Source organism: Solea solea, chromosome 12 (genome assembly GCF_958295425.1).
Source record: "Solea solea chromosome 12, fSolSol10.1, whole genome shotgun sequence".
Lineage (NCBI taxonomy): Eukaryota > Metazoa > Chordata > Actinopteri > Pleuronectiformes > Soleidae > Solea > Solea solea.
In genome coordinates this window covers 21,677,484-21,691,450 of record NC_081145.1, presented here as the reverse complement: position 1 = coordinate 21,691,450, position 13,967 = coordinate 21,677,484, and the positions used below count along the sequence as shown (strand labels likewise).

Sequence of the window (13,967 nt, the reverse complement as noted above, 5' to 3'; positions counted from 1 at the left end):
AAACAAAATCTAATTTCTGAAGATCTAGTCAAGTCAAGAGGAACAATTTAAATTGTTACCCTTAGTGCAGGTGCACCCTTGGTAAATTGCTGTGGGAAAAATACACAAGTCCTTATCTGGACAGCCGGGGGTATGAGTTTATAGGTCACAGCTAGTCAAAGCTATGATTAATTTTATATTGCATTTGTTTATATTGCAAGTCACAAAATAAACCGTTTTTCTTTTATTTTTGTTCATAAAAATGAGCCATGTGAACTTTGATCTGTGATGTATTTCCAGAATTTTCAAATTTGATCAGATAATAAAGAATTTGAGTAGTTTTTTGCTCAGGTGTGTTTATATCAACATTTTTTTATAATTTCATCAGATTGCCTTTAGGTTGTGCCGAAAAAAAGGATATAAAACAGAGTTAAGCATGCACTGGTTATGGTTGGCTAAAGTTATGAATATCACTTTATTAAGGCTGAGCAAATGAATAGAAGTTAATGCAAAGTACAGTAGTGCAAACCAGTGTGTGTGCACGTGACAGAGAGGGAGAATCTCTATGCCAACATCCATGCTGGCATGTAGCACATAGAGACAGGTGGCAGTGATGGAGGTGGTAGAAAATGTAAGAGAGCCATATTATTTTCATTGGACGATAAAAAAAGAGATGGAAGAGCTGAACGGGAGAAACAATTGCTACATTAACAAAAAGACAATGTCCTATTGTTGATTTTGAAGCGTTCATGCAGTTATATTATTGATGCAATAATAAAGTAGTTATAGCTTTTGTTTTATATGTAAATCATTACATGTTTTTGTCATGGTTAATTGCCAATATCCAAAAAAGTCTATACATTTGTAAATAAAATCTATTGGAGGACGTTTTGGCTTCCTGTTTAGTTCCAGGAAATACAGTTTTGTGAGGCGCTCACAGTACATTGGAGTTTTGTGTGCATTTGTCTTCTCCTTGAGGGGACACACACACACATACACACACACATACACAGCAGCAGCAGGTGTAAATACATTTTGAGTATATGTTAATGTGCGATGTGTTCTTTTCTTACAGGAGCCAGTCTCAAAAGTAGAGAATGAGGCCACTGAGGGGATGGGCAGAGTGGATGAAGGAGTAGAGGAGTTCTTTACCAAGAAAATCCTCCCAGACTATGCACTGTAAGTTTAATTAACACACACACACACACACACACACACACTTCCCGTATTATTCCCAAATATCCACACAAGGCAAATTAAATCTTACATGTCTACTAAGACCAGGGCTTGAGATTATTTTATAATGAATGTCTGCCTGTCATGATAATCCCTATCCCTTTACCCCCGATTTACCTGTGTGTCAAATAGCCAATCAATGAGCCCAGCTTGGTGTCACAAGGGTTTACACTGCAGACCCAGGCTGGTGTTGCATCGAATTCTGTTTCTCTGTTGAGATTATTTCCCCAATTGTAGCACACCCACTCCCCGTCTGTAGTTAGGGTTTGGATAAGATACGATTCACATTAAGAACACAAACTGATTTTGCAGGATAAAGTTGGGCCGAACGGGGCGAAGATAGCACTTGCTTCCTGTGGCATTGCTGACCTGCACGCTTTCGCATGGAATTCAAATTTTGGTGAACTGTGTCTGGTCAATCTGGTGCTTTATTAAACGCCATGTGCTAACGGTGTGTGTGTGTGTGCGTGTGGTTGACCCCACTCGACTGTCATTGGCTGTAGATGTCATTGTGAGTCAGCACGGAGGAGACCCTGATAGTAGCAGTTCTGCATTGTCAAGAAAGCTGTCGATAAGTGTGTACGGTTACATAATCAACCTGTGTATGATTTCACCCCTGTAGCTGTATGTGTATACTGCATGATGGATGTTTTTGTCGTGTCTGACGAACACCCCCCCCCCCCGTGTCCCTTCAGTGCACACAACACACCTGCCTGTCTGAATTCTTTTCTGTCAAGATCTGCTGAGCAGCTGCTAAATGGGGGAGTCTTGTCTTTCAGGTGTGCAAGAGGTGATCCGGTTGAGCAGTTTGTATTTAGTGTTGAAGAGACAGTTTAGAGTGATAGAGGTACTGACACTGACGGTGCTGACTGTGTTGCGTGCCAAGATCCTCTCACCGAAAACACCAGCTTGTTGATAGCCACTTAACAAAGGCTCAACTAATGTGCCCGCTTAATTCTCTGATATCTTAAGAATATGTTTGACAGACCTTTTTCAACCGGAAACTGAAGTTTGTGTGCGTTGTAAACCACTCACTCTCTGCACCAAGGTCTGTAAAGAAAATGAGTGATTTTCTATCAAGGTGCACAAGAGATCTATTACTGAATCTATGAGTTAAAATGTGTTATATTGTGACTTGGATGTTTGATTGACAAATGAGTTAAACATAGCAGTAGTAGATCAGCATTTCCTGTGTCCCCACAAGCTAAAAATGCTGATTTTCCTCCATGGACTTTGGTGCTAGAGAGTGAGCAGTTTACAATTTTGTTTCTACTTACAAAAATGATGTGTCAGTACCTCGTACAAACCACACTTTTAAAAACCTGAAGCACAACCTGTAGATGCAGATTGGAAGAGTGCAAAATTGTAATTTGGGTTAATGATAACTGTCACAATAATGAAACATCCAAACATTAAAGCAATGCCTTCCTCTGTATTTAATCAGAGGACTGACACATATTGTAACTAGAGATTTAAAAAAAAAAAAAAGTATCAATTAGTCCCAGAGAACTACACATACATGATGGAAGGCATAGCCATAAATATCAACACTGCTGCCACGCTGATGCAGACGATGTTGTAAATCAGAAGAGAATCCAGACATGGCATTACACACCCGACCTTCCCCCTGCAGCTTCGGAACAAACACACCTCCCTTCGGCAGCACGCAGAGGTCACATCTCTCATGGTCATTTATGCAGGTTGATCTGGTTCTAAATACAGTGTAGTGTGACAGTTTGGGCTCCGATTACTCTTCCCATAGCCGTGCAGCCATGTCAGAACACAGATTTATGACGAGGGAATTGTATCTGTGCTCGGCATCCATTTTACATTTTCATGTCCTCTCTTATTTTACACCAGCCATAAAGCACAAAGCAGTAGAGTTTTACCAGCCCAATGCTCAATACTGTTTGTCCCTTCCACAACGAGGACAGATAGCAGCAGCGGTTAAATGAACGTACATCTGTTCATGGGTGGATTATGTGAAATAGAGAACAGGGAAATTAGCAGGGGCTCGTTGGCCAAATGCCATCCTTGCCGCGTAAAATAGATAAACTTGTGCAAAACCGTAGTCGAAATTGGCCAGACAGCAACTGCTGACCGTTCCTCCTATGCCCACCCATGACAGCTACACTATCTGATTATTGTGATCACAGAATATTTAGTAGTTTGTATGTAAAATACCCAGACTTGAACAAAATGAAGTGAAAACAGGCCCAGGTGATACTGTCAGCGCCTCTCACTCTCCCTCCATGATTGAAAAAGCTGTCAAAGACATCTTGGGTGGAAGATGGACTGGCAGTCCCCTGATAGAAGAAGATATTTCCCAACATGAGATAAAATGCCCTGGAAATTACCCCCAAATGCTCCTGAGACGTTGCTCCTGAGATGTTTCATATTTCTGTTCAATATCCTACCCAGCGACATCATCACAACTCTTCTGCTGTCACATGGCTTTTTTATAAATTGAAATTGTGACAGTAAAGATCAGAGGGCAATGCACATCTAGACCAAATTCCGTAAACATATAGTCAGTCGTGATGTAGATATCGTGTTCATGTGATCAAGAACCAGGTTTGCCTTGAGGCCTTCAGTGCAGCAGTCAGTGAGAGATGTATCTGCTCTGTGTGCTGTTTGCATGTCGTCTCTGGCCGATGAACCTCAACTGAGCATGTGTCTTGAGTCCTGTAGCAATAGTAGTAGTACTGAGCGTCTCTTCTTGTGTGTTGCTCTTTCTGCTGTCTCCCTGCTGCAGAAAAGGCCGGTGGGAGGAGTCAAACCCTGCCCAAGCCACCCCCCCAGAGTCAAGCTCCACACCCTCTGCCTCAACCCCCTTTTCCTCCTCAGCTGAGAATATCACCTCCTCTCTCATCACCACTCTTACCTCCCCCTCTGTCCCACATACTGACACACCCTTTACATCCACTGATGTTCCACCCCTCTCTACATCCTCCACTCCCCCCGCCCCTCCATCCTCCGCCACCCCCATCACCACCACAATTCCCACCAAAAACATCAAGAAAAAGTTTGGCGACTTCTTTGCCTTCAAGAGGGCCCGAGCTGGCCGAGCCACCAAGGCAGGAGGGGGAGAGGGAGGAGGAGGAGAGGGGGTGAAGGTCAAAAGGACCTCCATTGCAGACCTTATTCGACCCCTCCGTGAGGCCAAAGAAAGGGAGAGAGAGAGGGAGAGGGACAAGGAGAAAGAGAAGGAGAGAGGGGCAAGGTCAGTGGAGGATGCTAACCTTTCTAATGATGCCGCTACCACAGAAGGAACCATTGCCGCCAACCACCGTCTTGCAGGCGATGCTAGGGAAGTGATGGCTCCCGCCAATACATTAACCACGACAACACCTCCCAGTGAGATCGCCCCTTCATACCCCGCCACGGCCTCAAACCCTGACAGCGTCACCGCCGCGCTCCCCCACCCGGACGATGAGGTGGTTCCAGTGTTGCCAGGTCGCACCCCAAGTCCAGTGGTCACTTCCCCTCAGGCTGAGATGAAGCTAGGAGGGACTCCGTACGGAGAGAGGAGACTGAAGGCGACCAAGAGGTCACTGAGAGAAGGCAAGAGCCAGAGTCTCATTCTGCTGACCGGACTGGAGCCTGAGGACAAGGATAGCACTCACAGTAAGGTCAGTCTGTTGCCACACACACACACACACACACACACACACATAGAGAGAGATCACCTGATAGGGTTATCAGGTTTTTCTGAAGTGTGGTTTTATGAGGTACTGACACTTATACCTCATTCCCACTTATATGAGTGACAATGTGTTAACTTGGCAATCACTCCTGGTTCACATGACAGCTTTGGCTCCCGATTGGCATTAGTAAGAACACAAGATTACCAGGGCGATCGCGCCAAAACCTTCTTAATCCGCTTAATTTTCGACCGTGATGTGTCATTTCTTGCACAACCTGGTGTTGTTTTTGTTTCCAGTGTGTCCGTGAATTGATGTGAGTGGTTTACAAAGCGACACAAACTTCACCGTCCAGTCAGAAAAGGCTGTTTAACAGCAAGAAATAGCTGCAAACACAACCCCATTTCAAAAACCTGAACCATGACTTAGAAAATGAAGGCTCATGTAACGCACACATAACCAAATCTCTACTTCCCACAGCACTCTGTGACTTTGGGTTAATTTAAGGCCATTCGTTCGCTTGACTTCCATTAAAATCTATTGAATTTTTCAAATATATATAAATATTCATGTAGTAATAAAAACTGAAAAGATTGTCCTGTCTTTCAGAAACATGCGTCTGAGAGCACGTCGAGCTTTGAACAGAGGCTCCAGGTGATGCTGCACAGAATGGGCGTGGCCAAGACTCCTCCTACTGACACTAAGACGAGTGTGAGTGAACGTGTGTGAGAGCACACGCAAAAACCCACACATATCCCACTCACTTCACAGGATGAATCACAGGATTTTGGAGCACGTCAGATGACTCTTCTAAATATAGATCATACAAAAGGTTTTCGCAAAACGATATGTATTATTGCACTTGAGCAGGTTTAACGTTGTCCAATGTTTCTGCTGCAGAGTAAAGATGAAGAGCTGAGAAAAGCCAACTCTGAAGGTAAGTGTAGTTTTATGTCCTCACTTGAACATTTTTTTTTCTGTCTCATACAGTAATTAAGTGTTGGATTGGATTGGAAAATCTTTAATGTCCCTGAGGGGCAATTTTGTTTGCAACAGGAGTCTCACCACACACGTGCACAAATACAGAGTACACATTGCATAGAATATTAATACAATATGAATGTCATCATGATGATTATGTGCAATGAGCCGTGTGTTGTCGGGCACTGGTCAAATGACTTTAAATATCTATTTGATTAGGCCTTCCTGACATTGGCAAACCTCCTGCTTGCTGGCAGAAGTCTAAAAGTCAGGATGCTGAGAGTCTCCCAAGGACGACCTTAGCCTTCTGAGTGGCTCTCAGTTGGAAAATATGGCCCAAGGTCAATGCCAACAATCTTCCTACAAAGATTAACAATATGTCGCAGTCTGTTGGGAGATGTTCCAAACCAACATATCATTGCGGAAGTTAAAACCGACTCAATAAAAGATGAATCCAAACCTTATACAACATTAAATCCCCTCAGCTTCCTAAAAAAGAACAGCCTCTGGTTTGACGTTTTTTGCAATTGTTGTCAGTGTTTGCATCGAAGGTCAATTTGTCATCTAGAATGACACCTAAGTACTTGTAACGATTCACTGTCTCCGCCGCTGCAACTCTGATGATTGTTGACACATTAGTAGGTGGATTTCTTCAAAAATCAATAAGCATCTCCTGGGTTTTAGAGACGTTAAGATACAAGAAGGAGACCTCACAATCCTTGGTGGTAGTGAATGGGTTTGAAAAGTCATGTTAGCATCTTTGATTACAGGCCCGTACACTCGAGAACGACTTAAGCAAAAGAGTGAAAAAATATCAACACCACTCAAAAAAATTATGATGTCATAGCCCCTCCTCTCTAACCCATAAAGGAATATGTCACAGATTTGCATTTAGCTTTGTGTTACTAGAATAGGGGTAGTACTTTTGAAAAAAATGTGTTTCCCAATCTCAGTTTTCCCTGAGTCGAGAAATATCTTCTTCTAGAATACTACCCCTATGCTAGTAATACAAAGCTAAATACTAATTGGTGAAGTATTCCTTTAACCCCGTTAGCATCTTTTATTGTCCTCATCTTCCTCTTCTTCTTGTGTTTGGAGTTTGTTCACAGAGAGCCAGCTTCATGTTACATATCACAGCGCCACCTACAGGCCTGGCATATCTACTATAATGTTTAGAATTGTCTTGGGGGGTTTGTAACGCTGTCCTCATAACACTATAAAATCCATTAAAACAAATTCCATCATCATACTCAATACTCGAGTATGATGTCATGTTATGTCAAATCAGAACTGTTAACATAACATGTATCAAAACCATTTGCCATAGTGTAACAAACATTTTTATTCTGTTGGTGGAGTTGGCGTCACATGAGCGAAGGCCTCCTGTAGCTACCCGTGTTGAATTACACCTTGTGGTCATTTGCTGCATTGTCCTATCCAATAAAGGCAATAAACGTCCCCAAAACATATATAACAGGGCTCCCATGGGTCCTTGTTATCATTGGAAGTTTATGAATTGGAAAAAATGTTAATTTGAGGCAATTGGCCCTGGAAATGTCCTTCAATTTGATGTCAGCTGTGCTAGTTTAAAGTCAAAGTGTGAATGCTGATTTTTCTGCGCTGAATGAATGGTTGTAAATGCAGCTGTGTGACTTCATAAGCCCAGTGTCCACCTAACATTTTCAGCTTGGAGGAAAACTGCCCCACAGCTTTGCTCTTCTCTCTGTCCCTCAGGTGCTATCCTGGACAAACCTGTACCTCCGCCCACATTTATGAAGCCCAGGACCATGTCCACATCATCAGGTATCAGATTTATGTTGTGCTTCCCTTAATATGTACTGAATGTGTTTTGGTGTGAGGCTGCATGTGTGTGCAAAACCCATGAAGCTCAAGTGCAGTTTCCTGTTTGGGGTTAGAACACATAAGGCATCCCAAACCCAAATTGGGCCAGAGGAAGAACTTCTGTTGGCTGTTCTACTTCCTGTTTCTGTCCCTTCAGTGGAAAGACCACTGTTACAGCATTGGCTGACAATAACAATACAACAAACAAATAAAATATAGGTTCAAATGGATGGAGAGACTACCTTAGGTCATCTGTTGTGTTTGAAAATAGTGTTTTATCTGATGGAAGGAGTTCAGAACAGAGGGTTTTCTTGCTGCAAAGGCATCATTATGTTTTATGTTTGTATCATATATGTTTTATAACAGTTTCAATTACTATAATTCACACTAAATTGTGGTTCTAGAAGAATGACATCCTCAGCATTCCTGAAGTCATGGGCCTGTGACACCATGAGACCATGATTTCTTAGTCAGCCTCACAACCTCTCGTTCACTTTCTCTCTCTCCATCTTTCTCCAGCAGACCCTCGGCATCCTATCAGAGTGCTGGAATACATCCGACCGGACCCTCCTCTTCACCCGAAGCCCGCCGTTCCCGATCGCCCCGTTGGCCCCCTGCCGCCTAAACCTGCCATCGCTGCCAAACCTCCCCTCCCTACCCCGGCTGCTCCTGCGGGGGGAGGAGCTTGTCCGCCTTTTGCACATCCTCCCAGCAGCTCAGCAGAAAGAGTGCAGCTCAGAGCGCACACACATGACGGCAGACCGGGGGAGAGTACAACACAGGTGACAGAGCGCTCAGTCTGGACGTTCACTCAGTGATGCAGGGAAACATAATCCACATTTAAGTCCTTACAGCCAAGGCTATCTAGTTTCTTTTTCATATTTCAAAATGTCCTTGAGTTGTTGTCACCAGTGTCCTTCACTGTTATATAACCTAACATTTTCTATGTATTATTTACTGTACATGGGGATGACAAATGTCATGAATTGTTACATGTACAGTTTTGTCTCGACTTTTATTTGTTCTTTACTCTTGCATACTTGGCCTTGTTTGGACTGAAGCCCAAATCGGATATTTAATCAAGTCCAGATTGTATTTAGTGTCATTTTTTGGCAGTCTGGACAGCTAAAAAAAAACTACATAAGGAGGTGGTTTTCGACTGCAATTCAGATTTGATTTTTACAGTTCTGTCACGTGTCAATCTGAATGTCTCGGTCGCTCAGATAGGATTTCAAAGTGTCTTCTGCATCGCTGGTAGTAACATGGATCCAGAGACAGAAGTTAACTGAAAGTGCGATAAACGATTGACACAGATGCCAGATGCCAAAAGAAATCAGAACGAATCACCATTTGGACAGAAACAGAAACGATTTCTGTCGTCCATTTTGTTTATTTTGCTTAGACTACTTGTTTTTAACTATAGAAATCCACTAAGGTGGAAGACGAGACTAGACAATGTCAACATGGACACATGCAGATCGGATCTGACCACTTGCGGTATATAATGTGAACAGTTGGTAGTGAAGATCAGATTCTGATTGGATATGCTTACAAATCCAGTTTGGGCTGCTGTCGAAACAAGGCCTGTGTTGTGTTGTGTTTTACTTTTCCCTCCTTTGTGATTGTCCACCCTGCCCTGATGGGATTCACCTGTGTCTAATGAGTTTCACCTGTGCCCCCTCCAGTATTTAATCTCCCTGCTTCTTTGCTCATTGCACATGTGCCTCAGGCCTCGTCCACATGGAGGTCGGACTTTTTGGAAACTGAGGTTCTTCTTCCTCTGGTTTTTCAGAAGAATAATAGTAGTAGATAGTAGACTAACAACAAAGATTTAAAAAAATCTTTGTTGGCTACGTCTGATGCCATCACACAACTTGTAAACTAACATGACATCACATGACAATGATGCCAAACACAACAGACACCAGCACATAGTTACCAGCCAAAAATCTCAATTTTCCATGTCTACATACAGTGTAAACACTGTGAATGAAGATATAGAATATTTCACCATTTATCCAAATGTTGCTGCTTTTTTTTTTACACACACAAGCCAGTGCAAAAATTCAATACAAGGGTGCTCAAAAATGCTCATTAGGTTGACATGTTTAATGAGTGTGTTAAATATCAGCATTCAGTGAAGGAAGGGCTGTTGCCTTCTGCTTCTTCTTATTAGGCTGCATTTGTTTCAACTAATTGGAGCTAATTAATCCGTCCATGATTATCACCACCAAACACAGCCTGTTTTTCCACATCGGTGTTATTGTTCTCTGCCTCCGTATGTTCACGTCAGTCACGACAAAAGCGCCGCCGTTGTTTGTCACAGCCCACTGAGCAGCCTTCTTAACTTCTTCTCTCAGAATGGCAGCCAGGAGGGTCCTCAGGGTGCAGCCGCAGCTCCGTCCCCCAGGAAAGAGCTGCTTCCTCCGTTCTCATCTCCATGGAGGGGTCCCAGTGCACAGGATCGCTCTGAGAAAGCACAGTCAGTGACAGACGGTACGGCATGTTCTAAAATTGGGGTTTTGTCTTTTGAATCATTCAAAGGCGAGGAGTTTTCATGTGATCCAGTCAGGTTTGTGTGTTTATAGCGGGGAGGATGTGAGTTCAACCTCTTGAGGAAGCGACTGTGGACCCGTGGTAGTTTGTAGTTCCATCCATTTAACGGCTTTGGGCGTTTCCACGTGAAATCATCAAATTCACGCTATTATAGTCTTATGAGTCACACAAGTCAAGGTGGAAAACACAGTGAAACAACACAGGAAGATGCAATAAAGTCATAATAACATTATAAAGTGAGCAGAATGTACAATATCAGGGTTCTGTCTCTTTTACCCACGTCTTTACAGCCCTTAGTTGATACAATAGGTTGATTAGTGATTTATTACATTGATATGATCACACATTTAGCCTTAAAGTCGTTTTTAAGTGTGGATGAATGAAGTATTGAAGACTCACTTATTAAAATCTGTGCTTAAACCTATGATATCTTTAATATCTTTAACTTGTCTGTTCAAATCAGCATACTCTTTGTCATTGCACTGTTCTATTTTACTTTGTCCTGTTTGGTCTTTTCTCTATTATATTTTTTGTATTATTTTCTGTAATGTGTCCTTGGGTTACTATTATTATTATAATATGTTTGCCATTTCAGCTTGATGTAAGATTATCTTTTGTGACTGGAAACTGAAGTTAACCCACACCAAAGTCCATAAAGATAATAAGGATTAAAAAGTCAATCCTCTGTCAGCACGTTCAAATGTTTTATGTTGTCGCTAAAGCTGCTGTCGGTTAATCCAAACCAAGTGAAGTAGCTGGAGACCCACACGACACAGTGTTGCTTTAAAGTTCCCTGTGTGTGTGTGTGTGTGTGTACTTGCAGAGAGTCTTCCCAAACCGAGGCAGCACCTGAAACCCCTCCCACAACGCAGAGCAGTGTCCGTCCATGAGGACACTCTGGCCATAACACAAGGTGATCGGTCCATCGTTACAGGAGGCGTGTTCTTCTCGTTTATGTGTACGATCTGCTCATGTACACAGTCAGGGTAGTTAAGTATAAAAATGTGTGTATTTCATCCCTCTCAGAGCTGAAGGCAGTTTTACAGAGGTCGCCCATCCGTTTCCGGGGCAACAGAGGGGACCTGCCTACCTGCACTGAAGATTCATCTAGTGTGGAGGAAGTGCAACAAGCTCTGAAGGGTGAGAGAGGTGTTTCACTGTAGTGTAATAACTTCTTTTTTTTTAATGCCTTTATCTAAACATTCTCCTTGTTTTGTCTGTTTTTCTTTCATCCATCCAGCCAGTGACAAAAGGACAGCTGAAGAAAAGAAGGGCACTGTCCAGAAGGGAGAGATGAAGACAAAGAAAGGTGGAGGGATGCTAGCTGAAACCAAGCACCTGCCTCCGGGAGATGAAGACGCCCCGGGCTCAGGGTGTCCCTCCTCTACAGCTCACGCTGAACAAAGAGCATCAGCGCCCCGACTCTTCAGTCCGACAGCAGCCGCTGACAGAGCTCTGTCCACTCTGGAGAGTCCTCCGGCACAAGCCCAAACCCTGGAAAAGCCTCTCGTGACATCCCGGACGAAGAGCCCCAGCACCACCCCAGGATCGGCTCGAACTCTTGAAAAAAAATCGCCGGTGTCCCCGCCGCTGCCGGACAAGAGCACAATCCCAGCTGGATCTGAATTCCTGGAAAGCCCACAGGAGAGTTCTGTGTCCCACAAGAAGAAGAGCCCCGGCACAGCGATGGCGACAATGGCCTTCGGAAACAGCACACAGGAAAGAGGAGAGGCGGTTTCTAAACAGCACACGGCGAGGAAGGCAGAGCCAGCAGACCAAAGAACTGAGCCCGCTCTGTCTGAATAACACACACACACTGACTTACACACCTGGGAGAGAGGGAGAGGGAGGAGGATGTGGTCCATGACATCACTGAGATCAGAAACTGGGAGGCTTCACATGGTTTGAGAGTGGAAAACAGCAGCTGTGGTGATCTCTGAACAGGTCTGACACAGATATGATTTAGTGTGGGTGCTGTTTGTTTTACTGCAGGCCACCAGCCATAGACGGCATATAAAAGTGGATGAAGCCTTCCATTTTGAAAAAGGGAACACAAGTAGTTCATTAGCCACCAGGAGGCAGCTCTGCCGTTGCAAAAAGAACTCTGTTTTCAACAGTTTATAGGAATTTATAACATCAGTCAACATTTTCCTGAGGAGTTCATGGTTTCAGTTGCCAATTTCTGGTGTTCTTTAATAGAGCATGATGTCACTTTTGTAAATTGTGTTCCCATTTACAGGAAAGCAGACGATAAAGCACGGCACACTGACTGCTGGTATCGCCCTACGGGTGCCTGGTTGCAGGTGACGTCTGTGAATTTCCCGCTTTTAAAAACTGACGTGGTGCAAATCAAATCACTTGAGTCGAGGTTTGTTTGGCAACCGGAAGACTACGTCCACTTTTTTTTTATATACAGTCTATGCCTGTATACAGCCAACGTCTTTGTGTGAAGCTTCCAGGTTATGGTGCTTATTTGCCCCCAAACAACAGATGAGTACAGCTGCAGAAACACACACAGTAACTGTGCATCTCCAGAGTGTGTCTGCTCTGTTACTTTTCACGTGTCAGTACACTAATGAAATGACGTGATTTGAAGCTGTTGTGTGAGCAAAGATGACTGAACAAGGCCTCTTCTCACCCATAGAAAGAAAGTTTCCTGATATCCCACCAGGCAGAATGTTGCATATTGGACCCTTTTTAAAAGAAAATCCCCTGAGTGCAGTATGTCCCTTTTTAGAGCTGTTATTTCAGTCAAGGCAGCATTCAATCATCACAGTAAAACGTCTGAAAATGTCATGTTTTTTTTGTTTTTTTTAAGTGATACCTTTCAAAGAATATTTACAAGTCGAGGCATTTGCTCAGTTTTCTCTTTGTTTTGAACGTGTTACACTAAAAATATTTCAGATTCCATTCCCTCTATCACATCCCATCACAAAAGCCCTACATGTCAGTATATTATTTAGCCTATAACAAGAGGACCAATTGAAATCCTACATTTAAACACCTCCAGGCACATGTTGTGTGAGTTCAGAAGATTTTATTGAGTCTATCCAGCTCTCAGGGTGAGCGTGGAGATGACGGACATCAGTTCAGCTCCCGATGTTGTCGCTGACCTGAGGCTTTTTTTCTCTTCCTGGGCTAGAGTTTATTTTCTACTGTCTACATGTTTATCTTTGCCTTGCACGCACAGACAGGATATGTACAAAACTACATAAAGCAAAACAAAAAGTTATGAAACAGAGTGTAAATCCATACCTATACTTGTTAATAAGGATTAAAGAGCTAATCGAGTTGTGTCATAATCTCTCTCTCTCTCTGTCTTGTTTTTATTCGGATTGTTGCGGAGGAGGAGCTTTGAAATGCCTTATTATCATTATTATTATTATTGGAGGCCTTGAATTGGTGTGAGAATGATGTTATGTTTTATTTTACTTTAATAGCAGCAGCCAACCTATTTAGACGTCATAGATTTCATTAAGTGAGCTTTTTGTTACTATGGGAAGCCTATGATGCAGGCGTATGCATATACTGGGAGGCCAGGTGAAGATACCCCGCAGAGGAAAATAGCATGAAGACGACACCGTGCGACTTGTGATGAATTCTGCTCCATGTTTTGAGCTTGGTCAGCAGCCGCTGCAGAAGAGCAGCTCTGAGGAAGGAAATACGAGCTGCATTATCTGCTCAGACTGCAACAAAAGGGTTGAAAGTTCTTTTATGAAACTTTCTGTG

At 43.2% G+C, this 13,967-nt stretch overlaps 1 protein-coding gene across 1 annotated transcript in view; it reads left to right on the top strand.

Annotated features, from left to right (window-relative positions):
- Positions 1-13,540, top strand: part of carmil2 (capping protein regulator and myosin 1 linker 2) — a 33,997-nt gene extending 20,457 nt beyond the window's left edge. The window contains exons 32-41 of the mRNA XM_058645501.1: positions 1,055-1,158; positions 3,971-4,847; positions 5,469-5,570; positions 5,760-5,796; positions 7,575-7,643; positions 8,202-8,464; positions 10,043-10,178; positions 11,062-11,151; positions 11,265-11,378; positions 11,479-13,540. Of these exons, the coding sequence (XP_058501484.1) occupies positions 1,055-1,158; positions 3,971-4,847; positions 5,469-5,570; positions 5,760-5,796; positions 7,575-7,643; positions 8,202-8,464; positions 10,043-10,178; positions 11,062-11,151; positions 11,265-11,378; positions 11,479-12,044 (2,358 nt within the window). The 3' untranslated portion in view covers positions 12,045-13,540. The remainder of the gene's footprint in view (positions 1-1,054; positions 1,159-3,970; positions 4,848-5,468; positions 5,571-5,759; positions 5,797-7,574; positions 7,644-8,201; positions 8,465-10,042; positions 10,179-11,061; positions 11,152-11,264; positions 11,379-11,478) is intronic.
- The last annotated feature ends 427 nt before the right edge of the window (positions 13,541-13,967 follow it).